The sequence below is a fragment of the Cynocephalus volans genome, chromosome 10 (genome assembly GCF_027409185.1).
Source record: "Cynocephalus volans isolate mCynVol1 chromosome 10, mCynVol1.pri, whole genome shotgun sequence".
NCBI classification, from domain to species: Eukaryota; Metazoa; Chordata; class Mammalia; order Dermoptera; family Cynocephalidae; genus Cynocephalus; species Cynocephalus volans.
The window spans coordinates 96,983,394-96,997,456 of record NC_084469.1 but is presented as its reverse complement, the minus strand read 5'-3'; the positions used below and the strand labels follow the sequence as shown (position 1 = coordinate 96,997,456).

The window sequence follows — 14,063 nt, the reverse complement described above, 5'->3', positions numbered from 1 at the left end:
AGAAAAAAAATAGAGAAATTGGACACTATCAAATTAAAAAGTTCTGGGCTTTAAAAGACACCATCAGATAAATAAATAAATAAATAAATAAATAAATAAAGATAAAGGACACCATCAAGAAAGTGAAAAGACGACCCAATGAAGGGAGAATGGGAGAAAATCTCTGTGAACCAGATTTCAGGTAAGGGACTTGCATCCTGAATGTATGAAAAAGTCTTAACTCATCAATAATAAAAAGACAAATAACCTGATTTAAATATGGTCAAAGGATCTAAAGAGACATTTCTCCAAAGAAGAAACACAAACGGCCACCAAACACATGAAAAGATGCTCGGCACCATTAGCCACCAGGGAAATGCAAATCACAACAACGAGACACCACTTCACAACCACGACGATGCCAGAACTGAAAAGACGTGACAAGCGCTGGCGAGGACACGGAGAAACTGGAACCTCGACACCACTGATGGGAACATACATCAGCACAGCAGCTTGGGGAAAACATCAGTCTGGCAGCTCCTCCAAAAGTTAAACAGTTACCACGGGAAGCAGACGGGAGGCTGCCCATGCTGCCCTTGCCCTGCCCAGGCAGCATCACAGGCCGGGCCACAGAGGCCTCGGGAAATTGTTCCTGTCTTGTTCCCAGAGACCAGATGGGGCTCCAAGGTTTCTAGAAAGCTAGCAGCTTCCTGTCAGAATCACCCGGGAAGACCTCCTTGTGGGTTGTGGGTGGAGCCCTGGCTTCAGAGAGCACACTGGGGCTCGTGGGCACAAGGATGCCAGAGCTGCAGGTGTGGGGGGCCTGGAACTAGATGGAGTTGGGAGGCCCAGCCCTGCTCCTGGACTGCCTGGGAGGGCCGCTCTGGGCCCCAGCTGCCTGATGTGGGAAATGGGGGGCTTGGGAGGCTGGGCCCTTCTGACTGGGCTGGGAGGCCATCAAGCAAGCAGAGCAGGTGGAGGGTAGCGAGGCCAACCGCCCAGGTGGCAGACCCCATTGTTCCTCAGGAAGCTCTGGGAGAACATAGCCCCCAGCCCCCAATCAACCTGCTGCTGGAACTTCTGCTGCTGGTTCACGGGCGAGCTAGATCGTGGTGCCGAATAGACACTTCTTCACCCAAACTCCCCTAAGGAAAACCAGGGAGATCTACTCATGCCCTGCAAGAGGTGCAAGGCACAGGATGGGCAAGCCCCTGATGGAGCCAGGTGTGCACTGGGGCAGGAGGAACCAAGATGGCCCGACGGTTTCAATGACTGGATTTTCTCTATAATGCCACTGTCCACTGCTCTGTGGTCCCCCCTCTCCAAACATGTACAGTAGCTCTCGAGTTAAGCATGTATGTGTCCAGGCTGCAGCATGTGTAGACAGGGGACCTGTCTGCACAGCGCCCAAGGGTGTGCAGCTCTGGTCTCAGCAGTTAGGAACTCACCAGGAAGAGGCCTGGCCATGAAGCCTCTGCGACTTTGCCATCCACTGAGGGGTCAGGGGCAAGTGGATAGTTCAGGGTCCCAAGGATGCTATCACCAGAAGGCTGCTACACACCCCGTGTCCCATTCTATGGAGGGGGAAACCGAAGCCCAGGAAGGCGGCAGCAGGGCCAGGAGCAACTCCACTCTCCGGATTCCCAAGTGGAGGGCATCTCCCTTGGGCTCTCCGGGGTGAGCTCCCCTCAAGCCTGAACCACATCTTTCACATGACAAACTACTAGTCTGAGGAGCACACCGCCCACGGCACAGACAGTGACCTCTGGTCACAAGGCTGCTTGGGCTTGGCAAGGCAGGGGCAGCACACAGTGTTGGCTGAGGACTCGCAGTGGCCACATCTTCCTAACACTTTTTGGGAAAAACCGGCCAATTGGGCTTCTCTTCTGGGCCTCCAGCAGGGTCCCCACCCTTCTCAGCAGGGGTCTGTACTCCCACCCACTGAGCCCCAGCCAAGACCAGGACTCAGGCAGTGCCCACCTGGTCTCGCAGACAAGGGAGCTCCCCAGGGGATGACCTTCCGAGTGAAGTCATGGCGGGTGGAGTGGGCCCTGCTTTAGCCCAAGGTCCCCATACAGAGCACACCCAAGAGGATTAGGCTTAGTACCTCTGCAGCAAACTGCAGCAGATCCATGCCATGGGGGATCCGGTTATCCACGAGCCCATAAATGTTAATAAGCCACCCCCTAAAACAATTCGGGTCCCACTCAAACCTCCGTCCACTCACAACAGCACCTCCTCAGGGCCTCAGAGTCACGGTTGGTCTGGACCCAGCATATGCCCTGCACCCTCAGACAAGCCAGGTTAGGGCCAGGCCCTGCGGCAAGAAGTCCAGGGCCCTTCCTCACCCTGTGTCCCCAAGGGCCTTCCAGCCCGAGGCAGGGACTAGACTTGGGTTGAATCGTGCAGGAATCCTGGCCAGCTGAGAACTTGGAGCTACAGGTTTTCGGGAATATGGAGTGATGGGACTTGAAAGGAAAAGTACTTGAATAACCAAGAATGAGGAGGCCCCTGGGAAAGCAGTAGAGCCCGGGATGTGATATCTAGCATTGTGTGTGGCAGGGCTGCTGAGGCCAGCTGCAGGTGCCCGCTGCTGGAGAAGTGTCGGCAGGGCTCTAGAGTTTGGTAGGAATGACCCTGCAAATTGGAAGAATCCAATGACTAGAGCCTGAATGAAAAGCACAGTAAGCTTTCTGCATGATTTCAACTTTTGTTTCTCTAGATAAAGTCCCATTCACAGCCCACCCCCTCCCCCATCTACCAGGAACCATGGACCCTCCCCAGACCCTCTCATACCAGGATGCGGAGGGGCCTGGCTACTCACGTCGTCGTACAAAGAGCCACTGATGTCGGCCCCGTAGATGGGTGAGACGAAGGTGAGGTTCTTCCAGTACTTGCGTTCAAGGTCATCAAAGTCCTGGTGTCGTGGGGTGCAGTACCTGGTAAACAGACAGCCCCCAAAACTGACTCAGAGAGGGGCCAGGCCCCATGCTGCTCTCCCTCGGCTGCCAAGGACTCCGAACACTTATGCTGCATGGTGGGAGGGGATCTGCTCAGACCAGCCACTGTCACCACAATGTGACTATGAAGTGGGGAAGGGCATGTATCTCACAGGGCCAGAGTCCCCGCCCTCACCCCACCCTGGTTTCTCCCGTACTTCTCGCTGTTGGCCAGGCGGCGGTACTCGCCCACGGTCATGGCCTTCTTCTGGATGTTGTACTGTGTGAAGAGGCCCGACTGCCCTGTCACCACCTGCTGGATGGGGGCTGGGATGACCACGTCATCAATGTCATCATACGTCTGCCGTGGCTTCCACTCCTTTGGGGGGATGATCTGCAAGACCAAGAGGGGAGTTGGCAGTGCCCTCCAGATGGGCCTCAGGGCAGGCACCAGGTGGGGGCAGAGCAGAAACGCACCACCCACTCACAAGAGACCTGCGCAGCTCCCCAGGAAGGACTCCCACGCCCCCCCAGATCTCTCTCAGAACCCACCACGGGGCACTAGCAACCGTCTCTGCTGCTTTATCAAATCCCCCACGAGATTCTGGTGCCAGCCCGACGTGGGCCCCACCTGCTGGAGCAGAGCTGTGTCCTCCCCAGACTGCCCCAGGGCGCGGGCAGGAGGGTGTCCCTCTGCTGCTGGGCCTGGGGCCTGCAAAGCTAACACCCCACCGCCACCCAGAGCACCAGGGACCAACCTCAGCACATCCCTGCATGTGGCGTTTGTCCGGTGTCTGCGGACTCAGTATGTGGCCTTTTGGGGCACTTTTTTCAAACTGAATCCCCACACTTGGAGGTAGGTGACACAGGTCACTGTGCCCTCTAGCAGCAGGAACTAGCCCTTCACCCACCAGCCGTGCCCCCGGGGCATTGCTGAGACCACCGGGAGGCGCTGCACACCCCGACATGGAACAGCTGAAGGGAGCACACTGGGTCCAGTGACAGCACCTGCCGGGTGCCAATCTTAGTTCACAGTGTGGGGAACATCAGGAAAGGATGTTTCCTGCCCTTGTGGGACTTCCATTCTGACCAGAGAACGCAGGCGATGAGCAGCCATCAGAGGTGAGGAAACTCTGCCTCAAGGTAAGAAGGTAGGAGTGCCGGGGTCAAAGCTGAGGAAGACCTGGGTGAGAGGCCCAGAAGCCACGGGGTGGGGGACAAGTCCAAGTAGGACATGGGAGGCACTGGATCTGGCCACCATGTGTCTTGCGGCAGACAAGAGCCCTTCCAGCTGGGCCCCAGGCCAGGCTTGCTGGGCCTAGCACTTCTGTTCCCGCAATGACCCTGTGCCTTGGGAGGTATGGCAGTGGTGCTCCTGACAGCTGGGGAAACTGAGGCACAGAGAGGCTCAACAACATGGCCAAGGGCACTCATTGGGAAGAGGGGACAGGACCTGGACCAGGACCTCTAGACTCATGGCCATGGTGTTACAGAGCCCAGGGAGGCTGAGACACACAGAGAGACAGCCTGAGGGGGACGATGGTTCTCACCCCTCAGAGACGGACCCAGGTGCCAGAACTTGCCCTGTGAGGGGGGCCTTCTCTCAACCCTATCCAAGAGGTGAGGGGACCAAGGCCAGGCAGAGAGCACGGAACCTCCCAAAGGGCTCCCAGCCTCCTCGCCCTCCCCATTTTCTCTCCTCTGGTCAGGGTGAGGCTCTGGGATAAGAAGACCAGACCCCAGCCAGCACTGCAGCCTTCTGGGTGCCAGGCACACTTCTGTGCGGGCCCACGGGCTGCTAAGAGGCTGGCCACGCCCAGTCCTGGGTGAGTGCTTGTGGGTCCCAAGCCTCCTTCCAGGATGCCAACCGAGCCACCCAATGGCTTTGGGAGAAGGAACTAAATGCACCCGCTTTTGCTTCCCAGCCAAGAATCCTGGGGAGGCTGACCTTCACGTTCAGGGCCAGTGTAGGAAGAGTGCCGTGCTGACACCTGAGCCTGGTGACAGCTGCCAGAACGGCAGAATTCCATTTACTGTCCCCAAGGAGTCCGCTAGCATATCAGCGGAAGAAAATGTGCTTGGCAATGAAAACACTTATTCTCCAGTTGCCTGTTAACAAGAGAAAGGTGCTGCCTCCGCTCTCACATGCATGGGTTTATTTACCAAAAATAACGACAACAACAGCAGCAGTAACTGAGGGGTCTCAGCTGAGGATGATCCTGCCTCTAAAGGGGACACTGATTATCTCGAGGGAGTGCTCGTGGCATGGAGTAGGGGGATCCAGGGACGCTGTTCAGCACCTGCAGTGGCCAGGACTCCCCACCAGACAATGACCTAGCCCCGGTGTCCACAGTGCCGAGGGGGAGACCCTAATTTAGAGTTAAACGGGGATGAGTCACCTCCCAGAAGACATGACCATCCCGTCAGTTGGCTCTTTCTCGGGACTTCTCCTCTACCCCTTCTACCCCAGCCACAATGCAGTGGGCATCTGGGGCACCCAAATCTGGCACAGGCTGGGTGACAACAGCATACTGGGATCAGCTGCTGGGCTACAGTTTTCTTAATTCAAGTGACTTCAAGTGAGAAAGCTGAAAAGTCAGGTGAGAGACTAAAGCATTCAAGGCTGGAAGGGCAAAAAATGAAACTACAAGGCCCTGAGCCCCTGACGTGAGGTGTTCCTGCAGAGAAGTGAGCTGTGTGATGGCTGCGCCCATGGACCCGAGCAGCTCAAAGTCACGCAGGCGGTGCCTCCCTTGACAGAAACCCTGAATCTCCTCCTGCATCACGGTCCCACGATCCTGGATCAGCTGCAAGCGTTCACCAAAGGCACACGCGGAGGGCAGCCGAGGAACTCGCCCCCTTGGGTTCTATTAGAGGAATTCGGCCACCAGGCATGCAAAACAAACAAAAACACTTCACACCCAAAGTTTCCGCTCTCAGCAGACGACCTTGGGCTGCTTCATTCACCTGTCCCCTCCACTGGGGGCAATGCTTTACTAGTAAGGACATCTGGAAACCAACAAGGACACTGCAAACACACCCACAAAGCCTCGTTTGCACGCGCGTGAGCCACACCTCACTTGATACGTGCCAGGCAGGAGCTGATCAGGCTGCGTGTACAAAGGTCATGCACAGCAGGGCTCAAACCTGAAATCTCTGGAAAAATCCCTCAGGATGGAAGCAATGTGCTATGGTCTAACACCCTCAAATTTCTGCCCAAGAAGGGGACCCGAATGGAAATCCGCAGGCAGGTATTTAAGAAGTCCGCCTGAAGAATCTTAAAGGGTGCGCCGACTGCCACACTGAGTGCTTTCCGAGCCTGGCATGGGCCCTGACCTGACGCTTATGCAGAGCTCCTAGAGGGCGAGCTACAGCCAAAGCCGGGAGGCATGGAGAGGCCACACATCCAAAGCCAACAAGGCAGACTCCAGGCAGGCGGGAAAGCGGGGAGAGCCAGGGCCTCTCCTGACACCGCCCACCTGGTGCAGGCCCCACCCTCAGGGAAGCAGCTGAGCATTGAAGAGGACACCAGATGCCCCCAGCCCCTCACAACAGGACCCCATGACAGGCCCCTCCCTGCCTCCCTCCCACCCCAGTGCTTCCTAAGCGGCCCGGGGAGATGCAGCTGCAGAGCAGCTGGGGAACATGACCAAAGCCCCCCCACTCTGCATCCTGTGTCCCACAATGACAAGGGGGGGGCCCTGACTGGGCTGCCCCATCCCAGCTCCCTCGAGCCCTGCAGATCTTTGAGGGAGGGTACGACCAAATTCAGCTTTGATAAAATAAGGAAAGACCCTACCACTCCCACAGACACACACATACAACAGTGGTCAAGGCTGATGAGACCAGGAGAATGGGGGACACCCACATACCCCCCCAGCTCACTCAGAGCCAGCAGGACACAGTGTTCCTTCTCCAAAGAGGCTTGCTTCCCCAAGAGACAAGGGCCCCCCATGTGGAAGAAGGGGGGGTGCCCAGGGCCAGAGCAGATGCTTCCCTGAACCCATCTGTCCCCACAGAGTGGCAGGAGAATGGATGCGTGCATGTGCCACACGTGTGTGTCAACGTGACTGCACGGTCGCCAAGATCTACGGCTGCCCGCGTATGTGTGTGAGCCGGCCTCTTCCTCGCACTCCACGTGCGTGCGCCCCCCTGCAGACGCACAACCACACGTCCCCCCAATCACAAAGGACCCTGGGCCTGCCCCCCACTGCCCATCCACCTCAGTGGTTTCCCACCTCCTCCACCCCGCATCCAAAAGCCTCTGTCAGCCAGAGAAAGCAGCCCCCGAGATGCCACATGAGAAGAGCGAAAAGGACCATGCAAAGCAAAAGGTGGAGGCAAAACACTCTGAAAATGCTGCCGCACTGAAGCTTCTGGTCACACTGGCCCACTGGAATGAGAAACTTGCAGCAGCGACATCAGGGCTGGACAGAGACCAGGGGAAGGGGTTAGTGGAATCTAAAGGTCCTCGGAAGAAGGGGCCAGTCAAAGATACTAATTTGCTACATTTTCCTGACAAGGGATGACTGGGATTCAAAAACAGAAAGGGCCCGAGGCATCCTGGGAAAAATGAAAACAGGTCAAGGGCAGGAGATGATGCTGACCCGCCCCCCAGGCACCAGGGGAAAGGGAGGGGTGGGGACCTGAGCCGGGTGGGAAAGAAAGTGTAACCTGGCAATTCACACCAGCCTAGGCCCCAACCGGGTCCAGAGCCCTTCCTGAGATGATGAACTTCACGGAGGGAGGCATAGACGGCTGGAGAAAGCAGTTTAAAAGCAGGCAGGGAGCGCTGGAGCCATTTGGAGGGAGAACAGAAGCCAGACCAGCAGCGGCACCAGGGCTGTGAACTGGATGCGAATGTTCTGTTGTTTCTATACTGTCACGTGTGGATGTATGAGCATCAGAAGTGGAGGGACGGAGGCCTTCCTCCCCTCCCAGATGTCACGGTTAAGGTGTGTGGACCCCAGGAGCGGGAAGCAGGGGAGGGGAGGGGATGGGGGGAGGGCCCCAGGGCGCTATCCCACACTGCAGGGTCAGCAGGCTTTGGTTCAACCTTTGAGCTAAGAATGCTTTTTCTAGGCTGGCCAGTTAGCTCAGTCGGTTAGAGTGTGGTGCTGATAACACCAAAGTCATGGGTTCGATCTCTGTACCTGCCCGCCACAAAAAAAAAATTTTTTCATTTTTAAATGGTTGGCAGGGTGGGATTCTTCAAAAGAAGAATATTGGGGACCATATGAAATACACATGTGGTGTCAACGAATAAAGTTTTATTGGCACACAGCCAGCCCATCTATTTCATGTTGTCTGTGGCAACTTCTACCCTTCAGCCACAACACAAAGCCTAAAACATTCACTGTCTGGAACTTTGTAGAGATGGTTTGCCGACCCCAGTCTAAATGAGAGCAACTAGAGGAACCCGAAAGACGCAGATTATTAATCTTCCAAATTGCCCACATGAGCACAAAGAAACTCACAGAGCATGGCCTCCAAAGCCAGGGTGTGGGGACTGTGCAGAGGAGTCGCTGCTACCATCTGTATTTCAAAGCAATGTCGGGCACGCCTGTCTGAATTTTCTCACACATGCGCACACATACACACACACACACGTGCACACGCATAACATGATAGGAAAGACACAAAAGGAACCTGGAGTGGTGCTGTCTCCAGGGAGATGGACTGAGTGCCTGGGCCAGGACAGGACAGGGCAGGAGACTCACTGGTCACCCTCTACCTACTGCACTGTTTCAATCTGCCCCACCTGTGCATTACGGTCTCAAAAAAACCTTTTTACCTAGGAATATACAGGCAAAAATAAGGCCTCCCCTGGCACTGACTCCCCCAGAAGGCTTCCTGGACTCTCGACATCCCCCAGGGGAGAAGTCCACTTGGACCCAGGATGCCTGGGCTTCCGCTGCCTGCTGGACCTGACCGCAGCGTGGCGCTTGGGGCTGGGGACTGCACTAGTCATTTCTCAATCCCGGTGCCTGGAACTGTGCCTGGCTCATGGTAAGACCTCCACTAATGAGGTCAGAGCAGCTCCATAAACTAATGCATGCACATGTGCCACCTTCGGAGAAAGCCACAGCTGGGACCTGGCCAGGGGGGGACCCAGCACCAGCGAGCACATGGTGGGGGCTGACAGAGACCTGCACTGGGTCCAGGATGTCACCCACCTTGGCCAGGCCCGCCCGGTGGGCTCCCTGCGATTCTATGTAGGCCACATATTTGTTGAAGTCCTTAAATTCTTCCATGGTTGGGCGAAACGTCATGATTTTACAACTGGGGTTCTGGGCCCCGTGGTCCTCAGATCCCATGGCTGCAGATGCACGGGCGCCACACCTGTGGGGGGAAGACAGAGAGGTGAGCCAATCAGCACTGCCATCCGCCAGCTCCAGAGCTGCTAAAAATACCCATGACACCAGGAGGACAAAGAGCCTTTGCACTGAGTTGGGTGACAAAGAAAACCGTGAAGTGGCTTCATTGCTCTGCACTGAGCAGAAAAGACCAAGATGACTTCAACTAATTAAAACCAGAGGCGTCCTAGTTTGAAAAGCTGAGGCGATCCTGGAAGCCAGTGCACTAATTTTAAACCAGGGGCCCACGCAAATCAAGCTTCTCTTATCAGGGACTCGTCCACGCTTGCTGGCATCAGCGTCAAATCGATACTTCTATCCCTGAGCCGGATGTGCCAGAGCGACAGCAGCACCTGCCGGGTTCTGGGAGGTGAGTGAGCATGAAAGAGAGTCCTGTACACACACACGAGCAGGGGACCCACTGTTGTCAGTGGGAATCCTGAACCAGGAGAGCAGAAGTCCCATCCAGAATGGCCCGTTTCCAGGCATAAGCGACACTGAGCATCACCGCAGGTCATAAACCAGACTGGACACGTCGGCACAGAAGGGGAACCATGGCTGAACATGCTCACCACACGACTCACTGCTGGTGCCTGAAAACATCGGGCATCAGGCTGTTCTCTTGGTGAGGGGGCTGCAGGCTCGAGCGGCTCCGTCCTGTCCCAGACACTAAGGGGACCAGCGGGGGCAGGGGTTGTGCCTGGAAGCCCACCCCAACCAGGAAGAGGCTTCAGTCACAGACTCTGGGGAAGGGTCTTCCTTGGCAATTAAATTCTCCAGATGCGAGGAAGAAAGACCACAGAATCTACCTAGAATTGGGGAGAGATAAGAAGAACCCTAGAACTTATAAAAAGATTTAACAAAGCCCACCTCCCTACCCTACATCCCCAAAGTGACTCAGGGAATGAGAGAGAAAGGCAGGAATCCACCCAGTCCTGGAAGGGAGGGGAGGGGGTTCCACGTCGCCAGCGGGCCCGGCCTCCCCAAACGCCCTCCCGAAAGTGGGCACTAGAGGGCAGCATGCGCCCAGGAATCGGAAGCAGGGGCAGATCCAGAAGCCCCAGCTGGGCTGGTACCTGCATCCAGGCAGAAGCAAAGCCCAGGGACATCCTTGGCCAACTCATCACCTGCCCTCCATCCACCCACGTGTTCTCGACCATTCCATCCCCTGCCTGGAGTGCATGGGGCTGGGACTTGAGGTACAGTGGCCATGCAGCTAAGCCTCTGCTCTGATGGTCACACTCCTGGCTGGACTGCTGGTGGTGGAGCCATCACAGGGGATAGAAATCCCCAGCCCAGAGCCCACATCCTGGGCGCACGTGTGCACACATGCACACACTCCTGCCTCGGGCCCTCTGCTCTGTGCATAGAGTCCTGACACCTTCTCCCAGACAGCCATAGCTGCAGTCTGCACAGCAGGCCATAACTGCTCCGTGGACAACATGTGATGCTGGCTCCCTGGGGCAAGACTACAGGAGAGCATCATGAAAACGTGAGTCAGTGTTTGAAAAGGGAAAGGGGCTGCCACCAACACCCCCCCCCAGTGCAGCAGGCACCAGAGGTCCCTGCCTGCAGCCTGCCTGCCTGCTCAAGAGGCTGCCCCCACCCAACCCTGACCTGGCCTGGGCTCCCTGGGCCCCTCAGGCCACCACACTGTCCCAGTGGTCCCCTCCCCCACAGCCAGGACCCAGCACCTGAATCCCCACCTGTGACCCCGGCTAGCTCCACGAACACCCACAGGCCCCCACCCACCTGCCCTCTGCCTTCCAACTCAGACAGGGCACATGGTGTTCACACAGGGACTCTGCATGCCAGATGTCTGGGTACTGTGACAGACAGGACTTTGTGCCTGTCCTCGAGGAGCTCACAGCATGGTGGGAACCGAGCCCTGGGATAATCGCATGAGTATGACTGTCCCCATGAACCGAACATATAGCAACAGTGCATGCAGCCTGCCCAGGCAGGGGTGGAGGAGGTAAGGGGGCAGATGGAGTGAAATCACCCCGGTCTCACTGCTGGTCCGCAGCCCTCGGTGGCTGGGCACAAGGCCTGGGGCCAGCTTCTCAGTCTGCCGTGCAGGGTGCCCCAATTTGGTGGTGGTAGCAGCAGCAGTGGCCACAGCAGTGCTCACCAGGCCCCTGCCTGCTCCACACGTGTTACATGGCTGATGCATGGCTCTGCCTGGTAGCACCTTTGCCCTGGTTAACTGAGGAGGGCACGGGGCCCTGAGGGGAGGGCGGTGCCTGAGCCATGCAGCAGTAGGCACTGGGGCCAGACGTGTGTCCAGGCTTTGTATGCCGCCACTGCCTAAGCCTCCCACCCAAGTGGGTGCCAGGCGCCAGGACCCATCACACCCCCCATCCTCATCCTCTGGCTGTCTCCCCTTCAGACAAGCTCTCTCCTACCCATCACGCCCATGTGACTACAGCAGAGGGTCACACTGGCTCCTAGGAGCTCCTCAAAGCTGGACCCTGCAGCAGCTGCTGCCTGCTGCTCCCCCCTCCCCCGCAGCCAGGCTCTGACCACCAGGATTTAAGGCCACCCACTCCCAACGCTCAGCCCCATTGGGGGATGATGCTGTGTGGTTTGGGTCCTGTCACCTGCTTGTCTCCTGCACAAGGCTTGCTTGTCCAGGTGGAGCAGGCCCAAGTCAGCAGCTGCCGGGCATCCCTGAGGCCAGCCAGCTGCACACCCTCATCCTGATGCTGTGGCTGCATGGCCTGGATGGATGAGACTCGTTATAGACCGTTCTCTATAAAGCATGGGGTGAGGACTCCACACATGTCCCAGGGTTACTGGGGAACCACGGACAGAGCCTGGCTGCACACCCTTAATATTGCCTGTGAACAAATGCCCCAATAGCTCTCATAGAGAGACTCTCACTATGGAGGGGGACGTTCCGTCAAGAGGGTGGACAGGCAGGTCCTGGGACAGTAGGCGCAGCTTCTGCAGGGGCACTGTCCTTCAGTGACCACCGCCACCTAGAGGCAGCTTGGCGGGGGGGGGGGGGGGTTGTGCCTGGGGGTTTTTTGGGGGGCGGGGCCTTATTTGTGCCTTTTGAAATGACGTTTTTTAGTAGGGAAATTATAAAGAAGAAAATTTAAATGGTTCATAATCTCTACACTCCATAACCCTTGACATGTTTCTTGAAGGAGAAGGAATAAAAATCTTACATGTACATACTTGAGAACTAAGGAGTTAGACTGATGGAAATCCAGCCGAGGGACTGGCCTTCCAGTCTACCAGAAACATGGTGGGGAAGAACTGAGGACCACATTCTAGCCCCTATGAGCGACTTGTGGAGCTGTGCAGAGAGTGACGTGTTTCAAAACAGTGGCTCGCCAAAAAAATGAGGTTCTCCAAGTCACCAACAAAAAACATACAGCCCCATTTAACAAATGGGCCAAGGGCTCAGATAAGACACAAGAATGGCCAGTAAGCACAGGAAAAGGTGTTCAGCATCGCTAGACATCAAGGAGACACAGATCAGAACCACGACGAGATGCCACTTCACACCTGCGAGGATGCTAGAACCAGAAAGACAGACAACCACACTGCTGGTAAGGACTGGAGACATCAGGACCTTCCCACACTGCTGGTGGGGACATAACATGGGGCAGCTGCTTGGGAAGACAGTCAGGTGGTTCCTCAAAATGTCAAATATAGAATTACCATATGACCCAGCCATTCCACTCCTGGGTAAATGCCTAAGAGAAATGGACACACACGTCCACACAAACGCTTGCACACCCACATCCACAGCAGCACAATTCACAACAGCCAAAAGGTGGAACAACCCACATTTCCATCGGCAGATGAATGAACAAACACAGCGTGGTCCATCCACACACTGGAACATGACTCAGCCCTGAAAAGGAATGAGGCTCTGACACACGCGACAATGTGGATAAACCTTGAAAACACGCTCAGTGACAGATGCCAGACACAAAAGGCCACATGTTGTACCCTAAGGCTATGGGGTTTCTCTGTGGGGAGATATAAATGTTCTAAAATTGACTGGTAATAGCTGCACAACTCTGTGAATGTTCTAAAAACCATGAAAACGTTCACTTCAAGTGGGTGAACTGCAGGGTGTATGGATTATATCTCAATAAAGCTGTGACCAATGATGTGGGGGGGAGAGAGAGAAAGGAGGGAAGAAAGAAGAAAAAAATGAAGACCTGCACTTGCAAAAAAAAAAAGAGAGAGAAAAAAAGTGGGGTTCTCCTTAACTAAAAGCGACCAAGGAACCATCACAACCCATGCAACGAAAACAGCAGCTTCATCAAAGACGTCTTGGGGACAAGTGTGAAAATGTGAAAGGAGCTGGGTGTTGCTGACACTATTGGATGATGCCTAGTTTCCATGGCAACATGGAAGAAGTCCTTCTTAGGACACTGCTGAGTTACTTCGGGGGAAATGTCATGATGCTGTGATGCACTCTGTGTAGCGTTGGCAAAAACACACGGGCATGTACACTAAGCAAGGGCCACTGTGGCAAACGTGGACTCTGCTGGCCTCGGCCCCACAGGCACTTCTGCAGCAGGGCTGTGGCCAGGCACCCCTGTAGGGAGGACCCTGTCTCCCTGTCTCCTATTCGTGGGCTTGTGTGCAGGGCTTCACTCCCTGCGTCCTGCCCTTATAGAAAATGCTACATGGTGGCACACACTCCAGAAAGAGGAAGGTGGTGGGTTTCTGGTGGGGAGAGGAGGGACACTGGAGCAGGGGCAAGGAGGGGATTTTATTTCCAACTTTCGTTTGCATTTCTTTCCATACCACGCTAACAAAT

At 55.8% G+C, this 14,063-nt stretch overlaps 1 protein-coding gene across 3 annotated transcripts in view; it reads right to left on the bottom strand.

Moving 5' to 3' along the window:
* KDM4B (lysine demethylase 4B) overlaps nucleotides 1–14,063 on the bottom strand; it is a 152,192-nt gene that overhangs the window by 96,337 nt on the left and 41,792 nt on the right. For all 3 annotated transcript variants that reach the window (XM_063109639.1, XM_063109640.1, XM_063109641.1), the window contains exons 3-5: nucleotides 9,095–9,260; nucleotides 3,137–3,312; nucleotides 2,804–2,918 (exon numbers count right to left, since the gene is read on the bottom strand). In XM_063109639.1, the coding sequence (XP_062965709.1) occupies nucleotides 2,804–2,918; nucleotides 3,137–3,312; nucleotides 9,095–9,235 (432 nt within the window). In that variant the 5' untranslated portion in view covers nucleotides 9,236–9,260. The remainder of the gene's footprint in view (nucleotides 1–2,803; nucleotides 2,919–3,136; nucleotides 3,313–9,094; nucleotides 9,261–14,063) is intronic.